At 34.3% G+C, this 18,530-nt stretch overlaps 1 protein-coding gene across 4 annotated transcripts; it reads left to right on the plus strand.

The window, feature by feature from the left end:
• The first annotated feature begins 317 nt into the window (after positions 1 to 317).
• LOC132132693 (SH3 domain-binding protein 2-like) lies at positions 318 to 17,465 on the plus strand. 4 transcript variants are annotated; one of them, XM_059545176.1, is made up of 13 exons: positions 318 to 449; positions 9,248 to 9,387; positions 10,782 to 10,884; positions 12,121 to 12,238; positions 12,347 to 12,414; positions 12,720 to 12,802; positions 13,748 to 13,804; positions 14,091 to 14,604; positions 15,344 to 15,455; positions 15,998 to 16,053; positions 16,361 to 16,439; positions 16,631 to 16,690; positions 16,932 to 17,465. In XM_059545176.1, the coding sequence occupies exons 2-13, from the start codon at positions 9,252 to 9,254 to the stop codon at positions 17,085 to 17,087; spliced, it is 1,542 nt and encodes a 513-aa protein (XP_059401159.1). In that variant the 5' UTR covers positions 318 to 449; positions 9,248 to 9,251; the 3' UTR covers positions 17,088 to 17,465. The 4 variants fall into 4 exon arrangements, with proteins under 4 accessions (XP_059401159.1, XP_059401157.1, XP_059401155.1 ...); XM_059545174.1 differs by lacking the exon at positions 318 to 449 and adding an exon at positions 1,950 to 2,303 and having other exon boundaries at positions 15,347 to 15,455; XM_059545172.1 differs by lacking the exon at positions 318 to 449 and adding an exon at positions 1,951 to 2,303.
• The last annotated feature ends 1,065 nt before the right edge of the window (positions 17,466 to 18,530 follow it).

Below are 18,530 nucleotides of genomic sequence, written 5' to 3' on the forward strand. Positions count from 1 at the left end.
AACTTGGACACTTACACTTTAGCTATCCTGCAGCCACTGGCATTTTATTCAGAAAATTAAAATATAATTGCTTCATCAGGATAACAAATTTTTGCCTGTAAAAGATGGTTTTAACATTAGTTTTCCTAGATACGTACCACCATTAGAACAAGACTTTCCTTTGAACTTAATTAGCAAGAAATAAAAAAGGAACTGTATGCTGAATATGTGAAACTGTGCAATAATTTTGCAGTGCAAAGAATCATGCATACGCTCAGCAATGTGTTAAGATATTCAGTGGGTGGCATTAAAACCAGCTCTTGATAAAGCAACAGAACAAAGACAGAGTTGTAAATGGGAGGATCATAAATAGCATATTCAAGTGCAGCAGAGAGGAAGTGGACTTCTGCTCACTACTAACCACTGACTTAAAGCACACAAGGCGAAGCTCCATTAGATCATCTCAATGGGTGAGTCCTTTTATTCATTTGAAACAAAATCATCTTCATGATGCATGCTATTCTGTTAATTGTTGCTTTAGCGATTTTGCTTTTGACTTAAAATACTGATCGTTGTTATCAGGAGAGGCGATGCAACTTGTGTACATCCCACCGAACTGATGAAAAAGAGAAGGAACTCGTTCGAGCTTGCATCCTCTTTCAGGGGATTTCTGCTTGTTTTTTATTTTAAGAGGATGTTGTAGAAGCTACACTTTCCTTTCTTAAATGAAACCAAATCTGGATTTATCGTCATAATAAGGCCGTAGAGCCAGTGCTGTTATTTCTATGGCAAACTATTGTAGTTGAAATAATTCCGTCATTATTCAGTAGTTTTGAAGTACAGTTTAAAGAGGATCGGTTAAAAATCATTTGGATGGTTTTAGGTGTCATATAAGCGGATATACACCAGTGGAGTTAAAGAAAATAATAATAAATATTTTAGACACTGTTGGGTCCTCTTGTACAATAAATGTAGTATTTGTGTTTCTATTTGAAAGTTTCTCAACACAATCTCAACTGCTTCGTATTTGATTTTGTCGCAAAATGTAACGATTTTTATATAAATTTGAGTATACTCACAATATATAGGCCTACTTTTATCGCAACATGTAACTATATTATTGCCCAGCTCTAATCAGTCCTGAAGAAGTTAAGATATTACAAACATTAACATCATGATTTCCTGCAAAGCAGCTTTGAAACCATGTCTCTCGTGAAAAGCGTTATATTTGACTAGACTTGACGAATAACTGAGGTAACTGAATTAGTTGTAATTCTATGTAAAGTCTGATGCAAAAACGTTTGCTTAAGATTGTATTACACATTTGGTCAGCTGTGTGTCATGTGTAATGACTTACTATAGTCTGGTCTGTATTACACAGGCAACAGTGTTTATAAAAAGGAAGTAAGGAAACGCTTTGTTTACCTTTGGGAGCACCTGAATTTGGTTCAGGAACTTGACCCTATATGACTGTTGGCATTCAAAATGTAAAGTATTTATTTATTTATTCATTATACATAATTTGAATAAGATACAGAAGTGCAACGCAATTCTTGGTAGTTGTTAGGTGCTTGCTGATTGGTCAAAGCCTTTCCTGACCAAGATTTGACATGGGGTTTTGGGATTTTGTTGCTCATATCTGTGACAATTATGAATCTGATTCTTTAGAGAAGTAAAAGGACACATTTGTGTAGCAAGGAGTTACACATTAAAGTTTAGTACTTCAGAATAGTTTTTTGTTTAAATCCCTAACCTTAATATGAGCGATACTAATAGGGATACTGACTGTCTATTCACTCTCAATCATGAAACTATGAAGCTTCACACAGAATACATCTGTTTTGGTAGTCTTTGGTTTCATGAATGAACGTAGAAGCCTACAAGCTACAAGATATTCCTAGGAGTCAACATAGCTGTTGCAAGCTTGCCAGACTAGCTGCCTTGACTACGTCATTTCATGTTAAAAGAGGTGGAAAGTCCCTGTCAGTGAATTCAAATACTGAGAACTTCGGCCAATCAGTTTGTCCATACAGCCACCAAAAGGAAGTGACTTCGTGACACAGAAAAAGAGAATGCCAGAGTGGGCCCTGAGAGGAAATGACTTGCACTGTGCATGAGTCTGAGATCACAGGCCGTCTCCGCTCTATCAGTCGTGCCTGAACCCTCAACTAACTCGAACTTCCGACTGTACGCCACACATCAACCAGAGAACATGGTGACGAACACCAGCCAGAACCAATGGCTCTTTCAGTGAAAAATAAGCGCTCCTTTGCTCATCTGCAACAGGCGCATGCGAAGATGTGCATCCAGGAGTTCTGTAAAAAGTAAGTATGCGGGTTTCTTCACCTTGGTGCTTTTGTAGTCCTCTTAGAAATCCATAATCTGACATTGACTCAATGTTCAAAAGAGTATTTTGCCATTATTTTCTGTTTAAACTTCAATGTAATTCCCTCAAATTTGAGGGTTACTACAATATTGTGGACTACTGTGTACTGTGCTAGACTAAAAAGTAAATGGGATACCTTGTGATTTCTCGTCGGTTTTAAGAAGTACAGTAAAAACGTGGCTAGTTTGTGGTGATTGACTAAAGCGCACCCACATGGTGCCCACAAAATACAGCACTGCTTATGCGTGCTGCCAACATATAATCTGTAGTTTGACTCTAGATAAGCTTTAGATTTAATGTAAAGAAAATGTACTTGTTTTTCATTCATACTCATTATTGCACTGAGTTGCAGGGAAAATCCCTGCCACATTCAAGGCCGCAAGATGTACTTTACACTACACCTTTACCGCCTAACTCCTACCTCATGTAAAATGTGTTTACATGACCTTTTCAGTCTGGATGCTCATGCATTTGAACAGATTAGAATATGGGGGCGCATCCAACTGACTGAGAAACTGTGGTGTTGTTTTATCTAACCTTTGTAGGTGTCAGATGTCATGTGCCATTGATGGAGGCTGTGTTACAGGTGTCTATCATCTGCTGTTTTATTTTAAAGCAGTTCTTCTGTTTCTGGAAGTGATGTGCACATATTAGATGGCAGGAAATGAAAGAAGGAGGTATGTGCAGAGCAAAAATAATAAGGCAGCAGCTATTTGCACTAAGTGAAAATGGGATATTTATTAACGATAGAGGCTATGTACACTAAGTGCACATTTATAGTGTTGAGACTTTTATAGTGTTGACTATTTGCACTTAGTGTAAATAGACACTCCGAAATAATAACTGCATATTCTTGATACCATAACCCTACCCAATACCTAACCTGAATTACTACAACAACTACCATACGTACTATCAATAAGCAGCAAATTAGGAGTTTATTGAAGGAAAACCCTTAATAGTGAATGTCTTCGCTAATATAAAGTGTTACTAAAATATGTCCTTATATATTAGTGTAAAGGCTATTTAAATCATAGACTGTAAGTATATTCATCTTGTATAAACGTGTTTTTGTACTAGCATAAAAGGTTTAAAAATGTAAGGTATTTATTAGGTATTTAATCTAGGTTTAAAGCGACTGTGCACAGTGTCTTAATAATAATAATAATAATAATAATAATAATAATAATAATATTTGAAGTTGCAAATAGAACCATTATTGGAGTATTTTTTACAATACTATTTCATTCTTTCCGCTTCAAAATTACACTGTCTAATTAAATGCATCATGTGTCTATTAATTGTGAAATCGACTAGCAATTTCTGAGTGAAAATTGTTTCTACGCCAAATTTTTCTCAGTGTGTAAACTGTGATTCATGCAATATTAATAATAGACCATGTTACAATGTGACCAAACATTTCCACAGAAAGAGGCTGTCTTTTTGACATGGTCAGTGACAGACAAGAGTTTGTTTTATTTATATTACCATAAAAGACCAGCGTGGAAAATCCCCCAGACCCAGCCATCTGTGAACAGCTGTACAGAAAACATTAGAAAGAATTAGCGGACAAGTACCAATTATGTCATAGATCTGGTGAAATGTACAGATATAGCCTACTTTCTCTACTGATAATATCGCATGCCACTAAACTGACAAATCCTGATGCATTCATGCTCAGAAGCACCTAATAAACCTGACTTTTCCCACATATGGTTAACCATACAATATGTGGACTAGTTTTAACATGTGTTTTAATGTGACAATCAGCTGTGCTAATGACATTTAAAACCTTGTTCTAGATTTAACTGGGGACTTACACATTGACTAAAGACTAAAGCAGACTACAAAACCGTAGTCGGGTTTGGCTTGAGTTAGAAACTTCAATTGAAACACCAGTTTAAGTGAAGATATTTGTCAATATGTTGGCTAGCTGCTAGCCTCGCTAACTCTGGTGAACTGGACAACTGACATCTTACTATAAAATCTAACTGACATTCATTTGTCGCTTCTTTTAGTCAAATTGATGAGGTATTTTATCCAGCCAGTTTAAAGTAACTTTCAGCATTCAATTTAGGTCATTTTGGATGTCGGCTAATAAGGCTAAAAACGCTGGGAAAGTATATTTACAGTTTTATCGAATGGTTTCATCTGTTGATTTGTTGTTGGTGTAGTAGTTCTCTGAAGGTTTTAGCTTCTGTACTTTGCCTAGTAAGTCAGTACAGTGTGACAGACACCTCTCAGATGTTATATCACCTAAGAGTGAGGACACAGTTTATTATTATACTCAGCCACATCTAAAGAGAAGGTCAGGGTCTGGTCATTGTGGATGGAAACATTGTTAAATGTCTTAAGCAGTCTTGTGTGGAAACGCTGACAAGCCACTGAGCTACGATTGCTTTCATAGTGGAAATTGATACTTTTCACTTCACAAATTCCTAGTCTTATTGTGAATAGTGCCCTTCCAAAGAATACACTTTTACTCATTATTTTTTATCAAAGTGCACTAACTTGCACTGCCTCTGAAAAAAAGCATTTCCACTGATGTCATCATAACAATTTGGGTGGGGAAGAAAGCCAAATATGTTTCAGTTTCCTTCTTCTTCTTCTTCTTCTTCTTCTTGTTGTGGACTGGCTGACTTGAAATCTTGTACTTTCAAGAAGGGGGAACATTAGAGTGAACATTGTGGTCGTGTGTGCATTGGTGAATGCCTCCAAGAACCTCTTCCATATTTACTTCTTCATTTCCCAAATTTCTGTTCGTATTCGTATGTTATTTTACACACAAACACACACATACACACACGCAAAAAAGGAAAATTATTATAAATTATTACAAAAGCATTGTGGACCATACTACAACCACAACCATGTGGCTCCATTCTGGTGCGTTACGTCCACTCTTCATTCTTCATCCTTTTTCAAAAGTAAATGTTTGACTTCTTCATGCTTATCAACACTTGGAGTTATGTTTCTAACAACAGGATCAGGAAGTTGTTTGAACAAGGCTGAAATCTTCCCCACCCCACCCTGTTTTTTTTTTTAGTGTTGTTTTTTAGTTTTTGTTTCTATGACCATGACCATCCTTTGTCCGATTACTGTCTGTGTGTGTGTTTTTTTAAGATTAATACTTCATAGCTTAGAGTCACCCATGTGTTTGTTTGCAATAGCACGGCACTGCTGGGTCATTCTGAGTAACACTTGAATACTTGACTAGTTTTTTTGGTTACACTTTATTTTAAGGTGTTCTCTTACAATAGGGTTAGGATTAGGGTTTGATTTAGGGTTAGTTGCATATCCAACAACAAGGACACTGTAAACATTTTTTACTGTTTATATATATATATATATATATATATATATATATATATATATTATATATATACTATATTTTGGGGACAAATTTGAACCCAAAAGTAACCAAAACCTGACAACAATCGCTAAAAAACCTTCATTTGGGGACGTCCTCATTTGTAAAACTGGTATACAAATAAACTACGTTTTTGTTTTTTTGTTTTCAGTTTTTGTGAGGGGTAGGTTTAGGGGTAGGAGTGGGTATAGGTAAAAAAGTATTTTATCTTTTTTAAAATATGTATATAAAAACAATAGAAGTCTATGCAATGTCCCCATATAGATAGCTAAGTAAACATCTGTTTGCATGTTTGCATGCGCGTGTGTGTGTGTGCATGTCTAAAAAATACACAACAAACTAAATAGTAAATATAAAGCATGTTAAAACTTTCAAAATATTGAGTACTAAAAAGGCAAGAAAAAATACTTATAATATACGTATTTGAAAACCTTTGTCTGCCTAATAATCTATGATAATTGATTAATAATTAATAAAAAAAAAAAAAGGAAAACAACTTTTGCAAATAATTATTAAAATGTGTAGAAAAGTGTATGTATGAAAAATATGAAAAATATGTATGTATGTTGTATACATTACATGACAATTTTAGAGGCATTACATTTAAAGTAATCTGGAATAAAAAATGTATTGCTCTTTCTTTCTTTTGTTTTAAGCACTAAAATCGTATAAATATTTGAAAAAATTATTGTTTGACTAATCAAATCCATGTGGTGTAACCAACAGGTTGAAAAATAAAACAGAAAACTATATATACAAATATATACAAATATATATATATATATATATATATATATATATATATATATATATATATATATATATATATATATATATATATATATATATATATATATAAAGCTATATAAAGATACATAGGAAATTGCTATGTATTATGGTCAATAGTAATTATTTATTCATATAGTTAATTCATGATATTTGTTTAAAACCAAATAAAAAAATAAATGTGAAAATAATGATTAATATGTGTAAGGAAGATATGTTGTGCATGCCAGAATTTTAGAAGCATTACTTTTAAACTTTTATTATTTTTATTATTATTATTATTATTTTCATGGCAAATGGCGTAGGATGACTTTTTTCATACTTTGGACTGTTTAAATAGTAATAGTGATGCTGGCTTAGAAACACTACTTTAAAATAGAAAAGAAAAGAAACATAATTATATTCAGTTGCACAAGTGTCAACAAAACACACTCGCCTCTAACTTGTGTTAAATGACACCTGATGTCAATCATGGTCGGAAACATTGAGCAACAGAGATGAACAGACAGTCTGCTAGTAGAGATCCCCTGCAGACTCGTTTTAGCCTCATTACATCAACACCAGATCCTACACTGAATGATGTTGCTGGTCATTTGATTTCCGTGAAGTGCAGTCTGTAAGAAGGTCAAGAGCGTTTGCTGACAGTGCCACACTAAACTTCTACTTAACTCCTAAGAATAGCGTCTCTTTGTCACAAGCACGTTCCTGGACCGTAATTCTTTGGTTGGATATTATGATGTCATGATGAGATGCACTATGCTACCATTACACTTCTCATTCAGGTCAGGATTGTCCTGTGGGATTCTAATCTCCCTGCTCCACCCAGTGATAGATGGACTGTCCTCCGTTCCCGTCTGTGTCTGCTGACAGATAACCCCCTCGAGGGGCTAAAACTTTCCAAAGGAAATGTAGGGTTTCCGGTTCTTTCTTTGTGCTGGTCAGATTCAAGGTTTAGTCAGATTGTGAGTTCTGTGGTGATACAAACTCTTGATGCTCTCTGGTCTCTTCTGGCTGTATGTTGAGAGAGAGTAAAGCTGTGCAGAGCATCAGAAGATGCGTCAGCAGAAGGTAAGTGTATGGGATCATGGGACGCATGGGGGTTATTTGGAGAAGTTTGTTTGGAGTCGGTTGTTTATGTGAAGTACAATTATGTGGTGTTTATGATCACAAAATACTGTTAAGTTGTCATATTCTATGCTATGTAGAAATTGTGGATCTTAAGCATGAATTTGGTTGGGGTTGCTGTGATTGTATTTGATGCTTTTGGATGGCTGTTGTGTTTTTCCATCGTTTATGTGTTTTGACTGAGTTTTCTCACTTTAGTAAATTAGTTTGGTCTGTGATTTGTTATGTCTGGTTCCAGTATTATCTGTTCAGATGTTGAAGGGTTTTTTGTCGTTTAGTTTTGCACAGTGGTTCTCAACCTTTTTGCCTCCAAGGCCCAACGACGTCCACAAAAATATTCAAAGGCCTCTTGACTTTTCCAGTTGGGATTTTTTTGGTATTAAAAGTATTAAAAATATTTATTTTACCCACAATTTTATCCAATGAAATATTTTAGACCTTGACATAATAAGAAAAATGCATAATTATAAAATGTATCACAATTCACATGGATTTATAAGATTTTATAAAATAACATTATTTTAAATGCTTTTAAAATTAGGGTTCATATATCCAAGTTTACCAACCATGGTTTTTCAAAGAGACCAGTTTAGCACTTTGGTACATGTAATATTAATTATATTTCTTTCAATGTATCCCAACATTAGCCCTTAAGTGTATAGAGTGCTCCAGTGATGAGAGGAAGATATCATGAAAAAAAAAGATAATCTTCACACCTGAACACCATGTTTATGAATTTTAAAGAATAAATTAAATCGCCAAAAGTAAAAAGCTGAATGTAGACAATCAATAAATGAAGGGTTTGCATGACTTCACCATCACTAAACTTCACTCTCAAAACTCTTTCAATCCTTCTATTTAAAAAAATATTTTCCCCTAAAGTTTGTGTTAGAATAGTTTGTAAGAGCCTGGTTTTAAACACAAAGAGGATGTGAAAGTGACAAGTCAGTACATGAGTTTAGCGCAATTTAGCAAATTGATAGTGACCACCTTCTTCGTGATGTCTAAAAACATACAAATAAAAATCACAATGGGGTAATAGCCTACTGACAAACGAATCTGATGGTCTGAGGTTTACCCATGGTCGCCCATGAACAGCATATCAGTCTGATCTCAAGATCTCGGATAATAATAAACTTTGATGTTTATTGAGAAAAATATGTCGTCTGAGCTACTACGCATATCTGCTGCCATTCATAACCTTCTTTTCTTTACATAATTGTAGGTTTACCACAGTGAAGTGGAAGACGTGTGTATGTGTGCGTTCTGTGGCATCGCTGTGAAAAAAACTCTTTTAGAACCTTCGATTTTAAGATTGATGAATAGTTTTAAACAAATAGTATTTTATTGTAGACTGAATATTAGCTCATCTGTGATTTGGCTGGAGTTTTTCTGGTAGTTTGTTATTCTGGATGTTTGTTGGGATGTTGCGAGGTGGTTACTAGAGAGTTCTGGGTGGTCGTATAAATGTTTTCACCTCCTGTAGCATGGTGATCATGAAGTAAGACACCTCAGCACTTCCCCCGAAGTAGGGTAATCGTCAAGTATGAGGCTAACACATATACTGGCAATCAAAAACAAACCTATCTTGTTGCTTACAGAAATATGGCTGCTACGCCGGTCTCCTGGCCCATTCCCATGAGGGCTATCGGAGCTCAGAACCTGCTCACCATGCCGGGAGGGGTCTCCACATCTGGATATCTGCACAAGAAAGGGGGCAGCCAGTTCAGTCTGATGAAATGTGAGTTTTGCACGGCTCATCAGTCAACAGACAAAACATTAAATATGTTCAGTGGGTACAGAAAAGAATCACCGCTTTAAAATAATCACATTTTGTTGCTTTGCAGTCTAAAATGAAGCAGAGACAGTTTTTGTTTTATCCAACTGTATTTACTAAGTGCAACTTATAACATCCAAGTGAAGGATATAACACCAACATGTCAGAAATAAATAAAAAGAATGGGGGGAAAGGAAAATTCTTTCATTCACTCACCCTCACTGTTGGTCCAAACCAGTATGACTTTCTTCTGTAGAATATGCAAGAAGATATTTTGGAAAAATGGTTTGGTCCATACAATGAAAGTAAATAGGGTCCAGTGTTGTTTGAACCCAACTGGCTTTCATTCTGAGTGCAAACAGAGATATTCTGTGCATAATTCTGGCTTGTGTTCAGTGCAAAACATAAATTCATGCTGGTTTGTAATGATATGATGCTCAATAAATAATGACTACATTTTCACTTTGGTGTGAGCTTCCCCTTTAAAGGAATACTCTCAGATATTATGACATTAATGCATAACCAGAAGTAGTTCATCCATGTAGAAAGTAGTACCAACTCACAGGACAGTTTATACAGATGTTAACCAGTAGATAAATAGCTGTTAAGCTAATCTTATATGTAATGCAATATTTCTAATTATTATAGTTATTTCAGTAATTTACTGCTGATTAAGTTTACTCCGGAAGTCAAATGCTGTTTCATGTTGACTAGTCTGGAATATTCTCTGCAGTTTACTGTAAGGTTCAGTTTGTTATCATTAGATATGCATTAGGTGTCATAAAGTAGCAATGGAAAAACCACTTTGTTAACACTTTATAATAATGTTCCATTAGTTGCCGTTGAACTAACATGAACTAACAACTAGCAATACATTTGTTACAGTCTTTATTAATCTCTATTAAGGTTAGTTAATACAAATACAACTGTTAGTTAATTTTGGCTCAGGTTTATTAAATTATTTTAACAAACAGCTCTTGATTTTAATACAGTATTAGTAAATGTTGAAATTAACATCAGCTATAATCATTTCTGCTTTAACTAATGTAGTTAACTAATGGGAAAAAAAACTTAACCAAAGTGTTGTAAAGTTCATGTGCATTTGTTTTTTAACATACTAAAACATTTCAAACAGTTCAGGTTGTATATATTAATATTAAGTTTAGATCCATAAATGCGGTTCATTGTTCATAATGCTTAATGCATTAACAAATATTAACAAATTGAACCTTGCTACAGAATATTCCTTTTAAGAAATGGACGCCGAACGATTATAAACACTTGCTTGTGTGCTGAAACTATTGTGCTGTTTAATGTGGCTTGGAAAGACATATACTGAGTTTCTGCCGCTTTCACAGGGCCTCTTCGCTTCATCATAATCCACAAAGGCTGCGTCTACTATTTCAAGAGCAGTACTTCTGCAGCACCTCAAGGAGCATTTTCACTCAATGGCTACAACAGGTTGGTTGTTAGCTGCTTATTTCTGTTGCTTATTTTCACTGGTTAGCTTTATAACACTGCGTCTGTTCATATGAGATTCTGATGCATCTGTTATCAGTCAGGCATAGAAAGTTTCGGTGGCCCACCTCTCCATGCTCAGTTTTGTAATACGTATGTTAAGTTACCATTGGCCATCTCGGCATGTTCACAGACCACATCCCGTCCACAGCTTTGTGTTCTTCGTGTGGCCTTTTTTTAAGCGCAAGAGTTTCGATTCTGCACCAGACTGTCCTGCATATGTGTTTCCTGTACATAAAAGAGCAACAATTGCGTGACTGTCGTATGTTCTGTCTAATGTTATACTTTCCATGAAGTTAAAGCGGTGGAAAGTGTTTCGATTCCTGCAGTAGGTCTCCCTCAGCAGGTTCACTGCACCATATGGTGAGCGTGTAATTATTATGCATGAGTTTTTCCTGCTGTGGTTGGGTAAAAATAGCCCTCTGAATTAATACAGCAGAGCACAGGGAGTTCTCGGATGAGACATGCCGTGTGTCTCAGGAAAACTGTTGTTTAAAGTACATTTTAAAATACTTTTACAGGAGGATTTGTTCAAATCATTAACCCTAGATATTAATTATTTATAATAACAAATAAAAACAGTAGTGATGGAAAACATTCTTAAGTTTTTTTTTTGTTAGGCTGCATTTATTTGACCAAAATACATTAAGGACAGCAACATTATAAAATATTGTTACAATTTAAAATAACCCGTATATTGTAATATACTTTAAAATCTAATTTATTCCTGTTATCAAAGCTGTGACTTTTCAGCATTAGTCTTCAGTGTCACATGATCATCAGAAATCATTCATATATACTGATTTGCTGTTCAAGAAACATTTATTTTTACAATTATTATTATTATTATCAATGAATTTATTAAAAATAAAGAAATTGTGTGCATTAATATATATATATATATATATATATATATATATATATATATATATACATATATACATATATATATATATATATATATATATATATATATATTAATGCACACTATTTCTTTATTTTGAATACATTTGAAATAAATATATATGTATGTATGTATATATATATATATATATATATAAAGACCCCTAACTTTTGCATAGCAGTGTGCAATTTAAATTAATTTAAATAATTTAAATGAATATATATGAATTATTTTTATTTCATTTTTTTATAACCATTGTTTGTCTTGCTTGGCAGAGTCTTACGTGCAGCAGAGGAAACAACATCCAGCAACGTTTTTCCTTTTAAGATCGTCCACTTCAGTAAGAGACACCGTACGTGGTATTTCTCAGCAGCGAGTGAGGATGAGAGAAAGGTGAGATCACGCTGCAGGCATGTCAAATAGCACTGCACAACTAAAAGGATTAATGAAAGTAAAACTGCAGAAATAAAATTCAATGTGCATTTATTTAATCTCTTATAGAAATGGATGCGGATCTTAAGAAAAGAAATCAACTATTATAATGATAAAAGGGATCTGCCTCTTCCGAGGTAAACCCTACTGTCTTCTCACATTAATTCAACATCATAGAAATGCTCAGTCACTGATAAATACATGTTTTACTTATAACACATGTGATTGTATTTTCAATTAAGCTTTTAAAACCACTTAAAATGCATTTACTGGATATAAATTATTCTTACACGATATGGTTTTACCTTCAAGTTCTTGGGAATTTTGTACGGCTGTATCCTCTTCCTCTTTCTTATAAATCACTGCTTGTTAATGCAGTTCTTCATTGAGATTCTTAACTGTCTTCTGAGTCCCCTTTCTCTCAATTTTCTTGTTTAAATAGTGATGATTTAGATTCGGAGAGTTTATATGGCCAGTTAGAGGAGCCGCTGGAGATCAGTCCTTCTGAAGAAGATCCTGAAGCAGGTGAACAGTGCCAGACATGAAGGGTCTTAAAATATATGTGTCTATAAAATGTTTATAGAAAAGTATATACAGTTCATTAAATGAAATTAACAGATACAAATTTAGATTTTTATAATGTTTTAGTAATTGTTCAAATTAACTAATGCTCACTTAGTTAACCAATATTAACAAATGGAACCTTATTGAAAGTTTTATTAGTTAGATTAATAACTGCTGTAAAAAGTTGAGCATGAATGCAACTGTAATTTAATTAACTTACATTAATAAAGAAAATGCCATGCTGTAAAGTGTATTGATAATTGTTAGTTCATGTTAGCTAATGCATATCTTGATGAAATATTAGCTATTTCATTATTGCAGTGTTACCAAAATTATAATTATTATAAAATTATAATATCCTTCTTAAAAAAAAGGCTTGTATTTAGTGCTGTCAAATTATTAATTGCGATTAATATCATCCAAAGTTAAAGTTTTTGTTTGCAATATATATAAGTGTGTTCTGTGTATATTTATTAAGCATATATAAATACACAAACATACAATATATATTTTGGAAATATTTACATGTTTATATGTTTTTAATTATATTCATATAATTTATATTATAAATAAATATATTTAGTATATAAAAAATATTTTTCTGAAATATATAGGCCTACATGTGCATGCATGTGTGTGTGTTTGTATATATATATATATATATATATATATATATATATACATAATAAATAAACACAGCACACACACGTCATGTGTCATCAATCAAAAACTTTGATTTTGGATGCGATTAATAGCAATTAATCGTTTGACAGCACTACTTGTTGTTATTTTACTAAATACATTTACTCTGTGAATAAAAACGTTACAAAAAAAATACAATAAAAAAATATGCTTGACTTATTTTCTGTGCATTGTGCATGACTTAACTTATGTATTTTCATGTAGATTATATGATGCATGATGAAGACAGCGATGGAGATGATGGATCGCCAGTGTCAGCAGGTAGATGCATGATTTTCTTTCATTTCTTCACCCCTCAAAAAAACATGTAAGAGGCTGCCACAAAGCTAAAAGGTACAAAAGTTGATGCATATTTGTACCTTATTTACCCCGGAAAGGTAACACCTCCAGGGTGACCGTCTTGAAGCCACTGATAGTTTTCTAAGCGTGAATGGATGGAAATTAGTGATTGTCACATTTCGAGACCTTTATAGTTGTATTCGGATTCACTGAGAATATTTAGCACTATAACCACACAGTGGAAGAACTTTTTGGTGTGTTTTTCCAGGTCAACCCACGGTTCCTCCTCCAACGTATCCTCCACCCCCTGTTCCTGTTCAGCCGAGAGAAAACCGTCTCACAAAAGGACCGCTGCCTCCGCTCCCCCCTCCATTCAAAAAGCCGCCCTGTACAGCCAAAGGCCCTCCTCCGCCGCTGCCGTACGCCCCGCACCTAGAGAAACCCGACGTACACCTGTCAAACAGACCCCCCGCTGGCCCCATGCCTCCTTTACCCCCTCCAAACAGCATAAAGCCCATGTCAGGCCCCTTTTCCACAATGCCTGCTTATGAAAGGAAGCCGAATGCCTCTCTGATTGGGAATACGGCGTCTACTTTACCCATCGTTGAGAACCTGCAGAGAGTGATTCTGAACTCGTCGAAACCGCACCTGGGGGAGAAGCCCACCCCTGGCCCACGGCCCGTCTCGCCTCACCCGTCCGGCTCTGTCAGCAACAGGCCGCTCGGACAGATACCCAAGCCTCCGATACCAACCAAACCCAAACCCAGCAGACCCTCGCTCCAGTAAGAGTCTTTCATTCTCCTCACTGAGATCTGTGTCTGCTTTCGGGTTTTTTTGAGTTGCATCGCAGAGACTTTTATGGCTATGAAATGTATTTAGGGCTGCTGTTGAAAGGGTTAAATACATTCATGCTCAGTCCTGTTTTGTCAAAAAAAGAACAACAACTGCATTCTTTAACTAGAATAACTTTTTACACACATGTGAGAGAGAGCTAAACCACACATGTGAGAGGACCACAGCAGCAGACTATTACAAATCCTTAAAGAGTCTTATCATATACAGTGTTTGCATAAAACATTGAAAAAATCATGTTGGTTTCATATGGTTTTGAAAAACGTTATTCGTTTTCAAGAAATGTAATGACTCTGAAAATGTCACGTGGTGTAACCAAACAAGAATTAGTTACACCTTTGAATACATGTGAGCGTACACATCTTAATCATTATTATAACAGTGGTTTAATCAGCTTAATATTGAATTCATATTTTATATGATAGCCTATTCTGTTAAATACTTTTCGAGGCAAAAGATTTTTACAATTAATTTAATGCATAAATATTAAGTTTTTTGGAAATTCATACTTGATATTTTAAAGCCTGAGCTAACCTGGTATATACCTATATATATATATATTGTGATAAATAATTATTAAGTTTTGGAATTAAAGAAACTGAATTTGAACACTTCTCTCGTTTGGATGTGGTACGTTATTTATACAAACTGTCTGTGCCTTTTCCTCAGAAGAGCATCACCGGATGGACAGAGTTTTCGTTCTTCTGTTGAAGAAAACCCTTTAAAAAAACGAGTGCCCGGCAAAACTGAAGAAGACTCAGATGATGAGGACTATGAAAATGTAAGTTCACATCATCTGTAATATTACTGATATGGCTTGAGTTCAACTCAAGTTACTTCAGGAAAACATCCATTTAACACACTGATATTGTGGAAACAGATTAGTTCATTTTTAATAAAAACATATTTTTACTTTTTGAAAGAAAGAAAGAAAGAAAGAAAGAAAGAAAGAAAGAAAGAAAGAAAGAAAGAAAGAAAGAAAAAGAAAGAAAGAAAGAAGTGCAGCTGAAGGATGTGTTGTGCACATCTCAGTTCTTTGAGCTTAAGCTTGTTAAGTTTGAGTGTTTTACGGAGTGATGTTAAAAATCTTTATAAACTTTCCTCTGACTATTGAAGCAGAAACCATGAGTCACTTCCTCAATGTCTTGCTGAATCGAAATAGATTGTGGAGGATTTGACATGATTTCTCAGTCTAACTATTTTGTTTTGCTGTTGCAACATTTACCAAGATAAGTTATTTTTTTAAACAAAGGGTCATCTAACCTTTGACCTGGTTTTGGCGTGACAATAATAATGCATTTTGTCACTTTTGTTTATGATCAGGTGAATTTGCCTCCCTCTGTTTTCGTGGACACAATGGAAACCTTTAACGTCGAAAGGTAAAAGTATTTGTGTTTATTATTCATTTTGTGAAGTTTGGTTACTCGTAGCAATTAATGGTCTGATGCATTGTTTGTGAAACATACACATTGGGGTACACACAATAAAGAACCTGAATCCTTTAGAACAGTGATTATAACCCTTTTTTGTTTCTTTGTCCGACACAATATTTGAAGTCACATGCAGTATATGAAAATGATAGTTGTTGCTGCCCTCTAGTGGAATGGACCGTTTTTGCTTGATGGGGCAGATTTAATTTGTGACTGATCTAGCATTGCTAAAAGTGTCTTCACTCATTGATTACAGATTATTTAAGGACACATACACCTGCCCACCGAACGGTCTGTACTGCATCCGCAAATCAGGAACGGGAAAAACATCACAGGTACAGACAACTTCATATACATATTCAGGGTTATTATATGTTTATTTATTTATTTATATTTATTTTTTTATTTCCAAATATGTAATAATAATTTAAAAATATTAATTATATATAATTACATAAGATAATTTTTTTTAATGTATCTGTGTTTATATGTGTTTACATGATTCGTTTTTTTCTATTTTACACAGGTGCTGGTTGTCTGGGACATGGATTTAAATAAAGCCAGAAATTATCGAATCTTTGAGGAGGTCAGTGTTTTACATGGACCTTATCTACAGTAGATGTACTGCATGCTCTTAGTAACATTAACATCATTAGAGGCTTCTACAAAGGCGAGATTGTGTTATCACTCAGGGATTTGAACAAACCTCGGACTGGTAGTTTTGTAAATACTTGTCCTGCACTGCTATCGAATGTTGAGGAAATGCTACAGTTTCTCAGTGCAGATCGAACTCATTCTCTTTTGCCCTCTGGTTTCTACATGTACAGGACCAGCGGGTGTATCTGGAGGCAGATCTGACTTTCCCGTCTTTATCTGTCCTGGTTGAACACTATCACATCAACCCACTGCCCAGCAGTAACAACTCAATGCCCAACTATTCTCTCTGTTTACATACACCCTTCGGCTACGTCCCACCCAGGTGACATCGGGCCCCTGTCCCACGCTGAAACACCCCAACAGCTGGTGCTGGTCCTGGGCCACCTGCTGGTGAACACCTCCATCACACCTGAGCACTGGCAATATCAATGAATAAATCAGTGCTAATGAACTGTTAATTTAAGTCCAGTGTTCAGAAGGGAGTCTTAATATCACAATGACAAATATCCAGTGAACTGAACAGTATTGAACAGCAAGTCTAAAGTACACATGCTACACTGCATATGTTAATATATTGCAGCTTGACTGATTGACATGTCATGTGATTAATCGCTGTTTGTTTTGTTTATTGGTGTGTTTATCTGAGATATCTAGTTCAACTGCTATTAAGTGTTTTGATTTGATGCCACTAACATTGAAACTATAAAAATTTGAAATTGTTTATCGCTAAAGGAAAAATTTGTTTAATTTTAGGACCATTAGGATTTGTGTTACTGTCTCATTATTGCATTTTGCATCATGACAAAATTATGTAATGCATTATTGTAATATTATTTAAATATCATTTAAATTGAGAAATATTGGATAGTATTTTTTTTTTGTCTTTTATTCAAGCTGATAGTAAAAAAAAGTAGTAAAATAGTAATAATAATAAACAATAATAAAAAGCAAAAAGTACAATACTGATATTAAGAAAACCCATTGAAATTATTATGTATTTTTATTTATTTTTTGTAAGAATTCAATAACAAATCTACAAATACGCTTAATTTTTATGCAACATATTTTTTGGTTGATTTGTATGTTCAGCCAGCTGTATGAAAGTTTATTGTTAAATATTTATGTCCCAATATTCATGTATGCGATGTCATCATCGTTGTTATCAAGTGCTGCACATGATGGATCTGAACCACATTTCATTGTAAAAAGCCTGAATGTTACTGTAATATTTCAGTTATATGTATTATTTTATTGTACAAATTTTGTATCATAGTTTACATTATGTAAGTCATTTAATAACTGGATATTATGATGTTTGTACACTTTAGACTGTTGTGAAGGGAAATTATACACACTTTTAAACTAAATACACATAAAAAATAAATCAAATAATTTAGAATTGGAAAAGACCTTCTTATTTACATATGCAAATGAATAAGAATAGTGACAACACAATATGAAATTCTTCTTGACTTTTTCTTACATAATTAAATAATTCCACCTCAAATCAATGTTTCATATACATGGGAAGTATATTTATAGATGATGCTAAAATTGAATGCTTTCAGAAACTACCTTTAATTGTGTTTGTATTGTTTCTGTGGTCGATATAACTCTTGAAAATGAAGACAGAACTCCAGATGGCCTCATATTCTGCTAACCTGTTATATAATTTATGGCAAACCAAACTTAGCAGTGCATTGAAGGCTTCACAAAAGCTTATTTGACAAATTACATAATTAATGGCTAGAGGATTTCAATGTCTCAAG

This window comes from Carassius carassius, chromosome 49, assembly GCF_963082965.1.
Source record: "Carassius carassius chromosome 49, fCarCar2.1, whole genome shotgun sequence".
Taxonomy (NCBI): domain Eukaryota; kingdom Metazoa; phylum Chordata; class Actinopteri; order Cypriniformes; family Cyprinidae; genus Carassius; species Carassius carassius.

Bases quoted from the DNA above. Each gene is read 5' to 3' on its own strand.
- LOC132132693 (XM_059545172.1), top strand. From the start codon at position 2,218: ATGGCTCTTTCAGTGAAAAATAAGCGCTCCTTTGCTCATCTGCAACAG. The intron at 2,304-9,247 runs GTAAGTATGCGG...TGTTGCTTACAG, and splicing joins ATCCAGGAGTTCTGTAAAAA to AAATATGGCTGCTACGCCGG. The intron at 10,885-12,120 runs GTTGGTTGTTAG...CTTGCTTGGCAG, and splicing joins TCACTCAATGGCTACAACAG to AGTCTTACGTGCAGCAGAGG.